This window comes from Doryrhamphus excisus, chromosome 22 (assembly GCF_030265055.1).
Source record: "Doryrhamphus excisus isolate RoL2022-K1 chromosome 22, RoL_Dexc_1.0, whole genome shotgun sequence".
Taxonomy (NCBI): Eukaryota; Metazoa; Chordata; class Actinopteri; order Syngnathiformes; family Syngnathidae; genus Doryrhamphus; species Doryrhamphus excisus.
The window spans coordinates 8,127,170-8,137,104 of record NC_080487.1 but is presented as its reverse complement, the minus strand read 5'-3'; the positions used below and the strand labels follow the sequence as shown (position 1 = coordinate 8,137,104).

At 43.6% G+C, this 9,935-nt stretch overlaps 1 protein-coding gene across 5 annotated transcripts in view; it reads right to left on the bottom strand.

Moving 5' to 3' along the window:
- Positions 1–1,519: 1,519 nt before the first annotated feature.
- LOC131110065 (inactive ubiquitin carboxyl-terminal hydrolase 54-like) overlaps positions 1,520–9,935 on the bottom strand; it is a 54,183-nt gene continuing 45,767 nt past the window's right edge. For 2 of the 5 annotated variants that reach the window (XM_058062756.1, XM_058062757.1), the window contains 4 exons: positions 5,882–6,029; positions 3,430–4,160; positions 3,020–3,357; positions 1,520–1,663 (listed from right to left, as the gene is read on the bottom strand). In XM_058062756.1, the coding sequence (XP_057918739.1) occupies positions 1,574–1,663; positions 3,020–3,357; positions 3,430–4,160; positions 5,882–6,029 (1,307 nt within the window). In that variant the 3' untranslated portion in view covers positions 1,520–1,573. Of the gene's footprint in view, positions 1,664–2,695; positions 2,830–3,019; positions 3,358–3,429; positions 4,161–5,881; positions 6,030–9,935 lie in introns of all 5 variants that reach the window. The other 3 variants (XR_009120830.1, XM_058062758.1, XR_009120829.1) reach the window with 3 other exon arrangements.

The following is a 9,935-nucleotide window of genomic DNA, read 5'->3' as shown; positions in this document are numbered from 1 at the left end:
GCAGAGGTGGGCCGTGGGTGGAATAAATGAAAACAGATCATTTTGGCGGGAAGCACAAATCTAAGGAAATACATCTGGAATCGGTAAAGATTCTGGAAGATCTAGAAATTTTTCTGTGCAGGTTATTGTGAGTAGCTGGTCTATAGGAGTCCACAACTCATTACAAAGGGTGGAATAATGAGCATAATAGGTCCCCTAATATGTTGATTTTATTCTCGTAAAATTACAGCTGTTTTTTTTTTCAATTTCTGCAGTTGTTTTTTAATTTAAATGTTTTTTCATTTTCTTTGTTCTTCAAAATTTTGAAATATGAATTGATTCCCATTATATTTTCACTTTATTACATTTAAATATACATTATAACTTTTTTCTTGTGAAATCATAATTTTAGAAACTTTTAACTACCCTGTTCTAATCATGCAACAAGATATTCCAAGCTATCAAAAATAAATACTTGAACGTCAGCTTGTCACTTCTCAATTTGTTAGTAAAAATATAATCATCAAATGCACAGGCAATTGTTTAATAAGAATAAGAGGTGATTATACATTTCTATCCATATACTGTATATTGACAGTTACAAGCGGCCCTTTGAGGGTAACCATTAATGCAATGTGGCCCTCAATAAAAACAACTTTGATGCCCTTGAGTGTTGAAAGTAACCATCAGCAGGACCATTCATGATAACCGTGATGATAGTGTAGCGTTACACCCCTACTGCTTAGTACAGGGTGTATATACTGTATGTGTGTCTGTGTGTGTGTGTGACTGTACAACATGGTTGACATCCTTCAGCACACGGGCAGAAAGTAGACCTCTAATAAGACATTTAAAGCAACACGTCTCGGACCCAAGGTGAGTATTATCATTCTAATATAAAGTGTATCGTGGATTAGACCTGAGACCTTTTAAAGTGAAACAAGCACAAGTTTCCTCCTTTCAGTCCTTCATTTAAAAAAGTGCACTTCTACCACATAGGCCCTGCAAAGTGCACTAGCATCATTCTACATTCATTCCTGTACGTGTTCCCCCCCTTGCTACCGTGTCATATTTGGAATGAAAGCGACAGTACAAACAGGAAATAAAGGGAGAAAAAAAAACAGGCGCTTTTCTTGTTTACGCTCCCGGTAGAAACGGGAGTCCTGATATTTGCTACAGGTGTCCTGCGAGGGGGGGGGGGGGGGCAGAGGGGCTAGACACAAGTGAACCCCACTTTCTATTTGATGATCAACATTCCGTCAGGTCTTATTCGTGATGAGTTGGTCTGTACACCGCTTTGAAGGGACAAAAGAAAAAAACTAAAGATAGAAGATATGGCTGTCCATCGAAACCAGTTCTGCTACGTTCAACTGGAAATGCCCATGAAGGAACAGGGGCATGGGGGGCGGCGAGTTTGAGGTTTGGGGGTCAGAGTGACTGCATAGACAGAATAATGGTTTAAAGGGTGAGGGAGGGAAAAGCAAGGGTGCGCTACGTTGTGTGGGTGTGTTTGCATGGCGTTTCCGGGGGGGGGGGGGGGGGGGGGATAGAGGGAAGGGCTTTGTCCATCCACCTGATGATGCCCAGGTGGTCATCAGTGAAGGCGGGCGGGACTCTGGTCACCAGGGGACAGCTTGACCCCCGTCAAACACAGCCAGAAGCTCCCGCCGCTGCCCGACAACTCCTGCACACAGGAAAGCAGAGGGCAGGGGACCGTAATTACACACTAAATATTGACCCGGATACCAAATAGCGAAATCAAAGACAACTACAGTATCACTCAGTGGAGGCAGACCAAATGGAAACATGTCCCTCTGTCTTGTGTAATTGCAAAAAAATGGGCATTACATTCCAATGATGTCCTGCAGGTCAGGGGTGGGCAAACTATGGCCCGGGGGCCACATGAGGCCCACCAAGCGTTTCAATCTGGCCCGCCAGTTAGTCTAAGTCTAAGTATTTCAACTTTAACATACATGCTAGCAACATGACTGCAGGTCGGATGTCTTATTCAGTAAAAAAAAAATACAACTACAAAACTGTAAAATTCAAATTCTGTTAGAATTATAAGCGTAAAATAGTGTGTGTGTTAAATATATATTCTGCGCCCCCCCGGAAGCCATTTTTGCATGTTTTTTTGCCTAAATTGAGCATTTCTAAACTAAATAAAATATTACACTCAAAGACGTTGTGATGATATGTAGTATTCTACATTGTTCGCTAGATATCAGTAATGTTATTGTAATTCTAGATGAGACACACAAGCACCAGACCTTTATTGCAGCTTTGAATGATCTCACAACAGGCACAATAATGCCTGACATGGGATACTGTTGCAGCTGCAACCCCAAAGCAAGTAAAAATTCAAAATTCTGAGCCCCCGACATCACTTCCTGTCTGCCCCATAATCATCTCCATTAGCCATTAACATTTAAGTCTTAAATGTTTTATTATGTCTTGGTAATATGAGTGTAAAGGGGTGTTATTTTATGTCTAGAAAGCTCTAATAATGTTAAAAACGCATTCAGATGGTCATAAACAGGTTTTCTCTGCTCTATTCAAAAATATATATTCCCTTTACAGACTATCTGGGGCTGGGATCCAACCCACAACCTCTCCCAGCAGCTCTACCATTACTCCACCAGTTTGTCAATCGGATGTCACAATGGCAGACTTTGATTGTCATTTGGAAGCACGGTACCGCAGGGTGGGGTTTTACCTGTGAGGCAGTGGAGGGAGGTGGTGATGACAAAGTGATGAAGAAGATGGAGGAGGTGATAGTGGTGCAATAGCGACAAGGACTCAGGAGAGAGGAAGTAAGCAATGCGAGGCACTGACATCAGCCTGCTTCGCCTTGGAAAGAGACACAAGACATAAAGATAGAGAGAAGAAGAAGAAGACAGCAGAGAAAGAGAGGCCAGAGTGAAAAAGAAGAAGCAGACAAACAGCACGAAGAGGGCACGCTCACGCGTTATCACAATGGCATGCAGTGAGCCACACGAGCCATAGGGGGGCAGCAGAGCGCAGGAAGTAAAGGACTCACAAAGCTGCGGGTCGCTGTCAGGCGGCCGTGGCGCGGGGTCACCACCACTGTGCCGCTCAAGCTGCGTCCAATTCGCCTCAGGTTGCCCCCCTCGTCGGGCCCCGTGCCCAAACGCAGATCCTGCAACACCATTGGCTGCGGAGAAACAACAGACATCTTTAAGGGGGACTGCCAATGGAAAGACAAAAGTGGGGTCGAGAGGGGGGTTGCCTTGTTGAGGTAGGTGGGGGTGCTGGCGCTGTCCGGACCAAACACGCTCCTTTCCATGTCTGCATTGGGGGTTCTGGAGCGAGCCTGGCCACCCACCCTGGATATGAGCCGCTCTGAGGGGCTGCAGCCTACGTAGAAGATGAATGAATGAACATGTTGATGATTGCACTTCTGTAGAGCATGGCACACTGTGTGTCTACCTGTCCTCCCCGCCTGCAGACTGGCCTGGTAAAGGGTGTCAAGTTCCGTTAGCTCTGCTTCCTCTTGCTCAGAGCGTCTGAGGTCACCGTGTTGCCCCAAGGCATGCTGGGAGCTATAGTGCCCCCAAGAGGGGTGCCCACTGGCACTCTGCCTGGGTGGGATAGGGGCACAGTGGTCCGGAGGGGTGTCATAGGGTGTCACCATGGCGTCGGGGCGGTCCAGACTCCAGGAGGACCAATGGCGGGTGGCGCTGTTGGAGGACTGCCAAGGCTGAGGGGCGGTGGTGGTGGTAGAATCGGTTTGGGGTGGCTGCCAGAGAGGGGTCATAGGTTTCCTTTGTCCAGAGGGTTCTGGAGGGGGCGGGGGAGGCGGGGGAGGCGGGGGAGGCTGTGTGACGGGTGCGTCCCAAAATCGCAGAGGAAGCGATGGGAGAGAAATAGCCAAGTGCTTTCCCAGGGGTCTGATGCTCACCCCCCCTGCCTGCAGTAACTCACACAGCCTCACCACCGTGCTGTCTCCCTCGTTGTCCCCGACCCTGCCTTGGTTGGAGGGGGTGCTCAGGTGAGTGATGCCGAGGGTGAGCGCAGCGGGACGTGGAGGAGAAACAGGGGTGCGATAGAGCGGGGGCAGGGGTGGAGGCGGAGGGGGCGGCTCCTGGTTGGCTGACACCTGGTCCTCTACCTCCTCCTGATTGGGTGTCAGCAGTACTTGGACCAGTCCAGGCTGTTCACTGGAGGACACAAGGAGGTAAGTGAGGGGAGCAGGGGGGTGGGGGATGGGGGGGGGGGGTGCAGTGTGACATAAGCACACAAAAAGAGGTGTTGTGACGTCAGGTGCATTGTGGGAAGGTCACAACACACACACACGATGATCGAGCCTTATCGCCCTGCTGATGTATGGAATTTCACAGCCATGTACAAGCACACACACACGCATACACACGCACACAAACACATACATACACCTTCCTTTAATCTGACTTTCAAAACAGCAATCTAACCTTTACGGCAGCGAGCCAGCGTTGTACGTCAACATGGTGGAGAGTCGCTTTCAGTGGGCCACTTTATTGATTTAAATGATCGACGCTCCACATTCACATCCTAAGTGCACTTCTTATCAGTGTGTGTGTGTGTGTCGCTATACACCAGAACAGCAAGTGCGTACAATTTTCTTTTTTTTTTATCAGTGGGTGTGTGTGTTTGTCAGCATCCCACCCCCTTCCACATCAACTCTCCTGTCTCTTCTCAGCCTCAGAAATGACCCAGTAGGCTTTGCAGCAGCGGTGCTATAAATCAGAAGCACAATCTGAAGAGGAAGGAAGTTCATTTTTTTAACAAGGAAGAGGGAAGAGAGTGCGACAGAGCGTTTTTTTCTACCTCTTCCTCCTGGCTAACAGTTTGGATTCAGTGATAATTTAGTAACGCTTTAAAGGAAAAGGAACCATATTTGGTAACCCACACCATGTGACTTTTGACAGCCAATCAGCACAAAATGATGTAATGGGGGATTATAATAAATATAATTAAGAAAACACATACACATACTGTACATAAAGATCCTTACTAAAGAAAAATTCTGATTTTTTTTTCAAGTATGCATTCAATGAGTGTCATATGGAGAGGAAATGTTTAAAATGTGTTAATGTTTTATCAAGCTCATAGAGCTGAAAATTAACAAAAAATATATCACAATTATTTAATTTAAATAAAAATAAATGATAAATATGACCTTGATATTTTAATGATTTGATTTGCATTCTCCGCGCAGAAACAAAAGTAATAATATAATTACAATAATTATATAAATACAATAAAAAGTATATGAAATGGATATATCATTATTGAAAAAATTAATAATTATGGTTACTTTTTGTTACAAAATAACAACAACAACAACAATAATAATAATATTATTATTATTCTTATTATTATGTAAGTGCCTTACTAAGGATAAATCTATTTTTTTATATTTTGATGATAAGACTTGAATTATTTTATTTTAATTATTTAAATACAACCCTATAATATTTATATTAAAATAAAATATTTAAAAAAACAATTAAAAAAATATATGAGAAAGTTCAGACGAAGCAAATATATCGACAATTTTTCTATTCAAACTAAATGTGATGGGCTTCTTCCCCTCACACAACAACAATCTGACATGCTGTAAAGCATGGCAGCACAACACATGGGCGCCTGCCATCGCACAAACAAAGCCACAACAGCGAGAGAGAGTGGGACAAATCAGCAAGTGGGAGAAGTGGGTGACGCAAACAGACGCAAAAAAAATAAAAACAAAAGCAAACTTCCTGTCTTTTTTGAGCCAAGCAACTTTATACCTAAAATGCATCACAACACAAAGGGCCACACAACAAAAGCTGGTCTTCACACAAACGAGATGGGAGGTGCGTGCAGGGTTAAATGATGGAGGTCATGGTGGTTGGTGTACCTGCAAGGCCCCTGTGGGCGGCTGCTTCCTGACTCCGTTTCCTGTTCCTGCCTGCGTTTGACCACGGGGTCCCCTGCGGCGCTCCTCATGCACGCGGCTACAGCCAATCTGCTATGACCGCTAGCCTCATGCACAGGTCTGAGCACAGCTGAGGGCGCCGGCGACAAGAGCGGAAGGAAAGTACAGTAGAAGTGTGGAAGGAGGAGACAGAAGCAGAGAGCGTGGTTATGTTAGGGGGACGGGGTGCAGCACCCATCTTCTTCTACTGCAGGGGTGTCCAAATGTTTACATACTAAAAAAATCAAAAAGGGCCATTTTGACCAATCTAAGGTGGACACAACCTCCCTGACAAGCGAGGTCCAGGCTCGTACTGGTGGATGGTGAGTCCATATTCAATAAGGTAGCTATAATGTTTTACTGATGCGTTGAAAATCTTTCCTGGTGACTGCTAATGCTAGTACTGCTAATGCTACATCATTCTCCACTTCAGCCATGGTCATATTGACACAATCCCCCAAATAGCTGCCTTCAGCTATGCCTGCCCGTAAATAGCAACCCAAATTCTAGCCCCCAGTTTTGCTGTAGTTTCAACGTACTTCTTAAATAATGTTAGTAAACTTTCTGCCCATAATATTATGACTTTATTCCCATGATATTTCATCTTTATTCCCATAGTGTCAATGAGAAGTGTCACGACACAGTTCAAGATAAGCAAAAAGCCTACAAGAACTGGCAGAAGACCCGTACTAGGGAACTTTGGATTCTTTACATGGATGCCAAAGCAGAATGCCAGCGTACCTTACGCCGCTCTCGGACTCAATTTGCACATCATCTTGAAGAACAACTCAAGTATGCTAGCAGCAAACAGTGGTGGAAACTCGTGAAGTCTGTGACTGACAGCCATAAAACATCTGCTGTCCCTCCCTTGAAAACAGGTGATGGTCAAGTACTTAATGACGCGAGAGAGAAAGCAGAGCTCCACCAGATCTACAACTTAAAACCCCCAAGGTGATCTCTTCTCTGAAGTTCTGGCCCAAGATCATCATCAAGAAACTTCGCAACCTCGATACATCGAAAGCCAGTGGGGCTGATGGCATTTCAGCCACCGTTTTGAAGAACTGTGCTCCAGAGCTTTCTCCTGTCCTGTCTAAACTTTTCAACATCTCACTCACAAGTAAGACTGTCCCCACCGAATGGAAGAGGGCGCATGTAGTAGCCATACCGAAAAAGGGCAGCAAACAAGATCCATCTAACTACAGACCCATTTCCCTCCGACCAATTATCTCGAAGGTCATGGAAGGCTGCATCAGTGACCATATCCGCAAATTTCTGGACAAGAACCAACTTCTCTGTGACTCTCAATATGGGGTCCGGGAGAAGAGGTCTACTGTTGACATGCTGGCATATATCACTCAGTGGTGGAATGACTGTCTAGATACTCAACAAGAAGTTCGGATTATTGCTCTCGATATCAAGAAGGCGTTTGATCGAGTATGGCACCATGGTCTACTAGCCAAACTCACATCTTTTGGTATCTGTGTTGACTTACACAGCTGGATATCTTCATTCTTAGCTATTCGTCAGCAGGCTGTGGTCCTGGATGGATTTATCTCCACTCCTAAAGCTCTATCTGCAGGCGTGCCACAGGGAAGTGTCCTTGGTCCCCTTCTTTTTCTGATGTTCATAGATGATCTGGCTTCACACCTTGACAACGATCTTCACCTATTTGCTGATGATTCAACTCTCCATGCAGTCATCAAGAATCCTGCAGATCGTGCCATGTGCACTGACAGTTTGCAAAAAGACCTACACGCAATTGAGAAGTGGGCATCTGACTGGTGCATTACTTTTAATGCTAGCAAGACAGAGGAGATGATTATCAGCAGGAAGCGTGACAAGACACACCCCCCTCTTCACGTCATGGGCAGTCAGCTGAAGCCTACCAAGAGCATCACCATTCTTGGTGTTGTTATTACCAACACTCTTACTTGGACCCCGTATATTACATATCTTGCTAAGAAGACTGCAAAGCGGCTCTACATCCTAAGTCGGTCAAGGGATCTTCTCCCCTTCAAGGCCAGAGTTACCATCTACAAGGCCTACATTCGACCCCTCATGGAGCATGCATCACCCATTTGGAGTGGAGCTGGCAATACTGCTCTCAGTATTCTATGCAGACTTCAGCGGAAGGCCTTGCGTCTTCTGAACATTGAAGACCCAATCAATGCTGGTATTTACCCCTTGGAGCTTAGAAGAGATGTTGCTACTCTCTGCACATTTTACAGACATTTCTTCTTCAAGCCATCGTTGGAAATTGGTTCGATCATCCCCCCCGGTGTTTGCTAGTTTGAGGACAACAAGATCCTCCTCTACTGCACATCCACACTGTGTAACTATCCCCAGGTCTCGCACACATCTTCACCAATCCTCTTACGTACCAAGGGCATGCCGTCTATGGAACTCGCTGCCAGCTCACACCTTTCCCACCTTACCAAATATGGATATATTCAAGAAAAATATTAACCAGCATTTAGTTGCTATTTTGACTTAAAATAATTAGTATTATTTCGGTCCTTAAATGGAAATTAACTTTAACTTAGTGGACCGCTTTTCATCAATTCTCTGATGGCAACACCAGGTCCCATAGTTATTGTATAGAAAAAAAAATAGTATTATAACTTTTACTTAGACCTAATGTCTCCCAAAATGACAACTTTATTTTGTTTTGTTTGTTGATTTTTAAAAAACGAATATTTTTTTCTTTAATGTTTTAACTCTATGCTACTAAAACATTATTTTTCCTCATAATAATTTATTCTAAATTTTTTTTTTACTTTTCCCCCTCATAAATATATGATATTTTTTTCTTGATATTTTGGCTTTATTGTAAAATTTTCCATTTCTGTTGTCGTTTTTTTTTCCAACTATTTAAATTTTCTTCTTTCAAAATGTGTTCTCATAATTATGACTTTATTACCATAGTGTTTTGTCTTTATTTTCTTAACCTTATCTTTTTAGATTAGTTTTACCCAAACTACTATTTCTTAAAAATTCTAAATTTATTCATTGTTTTTTTTGTTTGTCAATATTACAACATTAAAAATTAAACAGGTTTTATTTTTTTTCATCATAATATTGCTCTTCTCGTAAAACATTACATTACACCTTTTTAATCTTAATATTTTGACTTTATTCTTGTAAAATTACTGCTGTTTTGTCTGTTGCTTTCTAATTCCTGAAGTAAATGGCCCCCAGGCTGCACATTGGACACCCGTGCATTAAACTGTCAGGTCAATCCACTCAACATCGGCTAGTAGAAAGATGCTTTGACACAATGTGATGTTGAGTAAATGTAAGCCCACTATTGCATACTGTATGCCTGTAATTGTTTGTTCATGTGTAAAACTGTATTCAAAATGTGTTTAATAAGCGTGAGAGGGATAATATAGCTTTTACAGAGTGAGATGCAGAAAAGGACAACAAACGAGCAGCTGTTGTCCCTTCTTTTTTTTTTATTTGGCTGCAGCTTAGAGCTACATGATGGATAGCGACAAGAATAAAGTGAGGCTGACAGCAGCGCCAGCTCTGTTGTGGCGAGCCGATGCGTCCTCTAAAGCGGAGGCAGATTGTTCAGGGCCCTGAACGCATCGATACGGATTGTTGCAGGAGACCAAATTCTCTTATGCAATTGTGCTGATAGTGAAGCCATCTGTCCGCTTGCTTGTTGTCCTCACACTTCATCAAGGTTGGTTTGGTGTGTGTGTGTGTGTGTGTGTGTGTGTGTGCTTGAAAAAAGCACACACACATACACACATAAGAGGACAGACAGGACACAATCTAATAATCCCACAGAGAGATTTAGTTAGTCCTGATCTAGATAGGAAAGCCTTCACACCTGCAGTTCAGAGACGACACACATACACTAAAACACACAGATGCATGTTTTAAAGGGTTGATAGTCATTTCTAAACACACACACACACTCTGGGGAGACACTAAGGCTACGTCCATTCGAGTACATGTACTTCTGTTACCATCATGTCCTCTAGTCCAC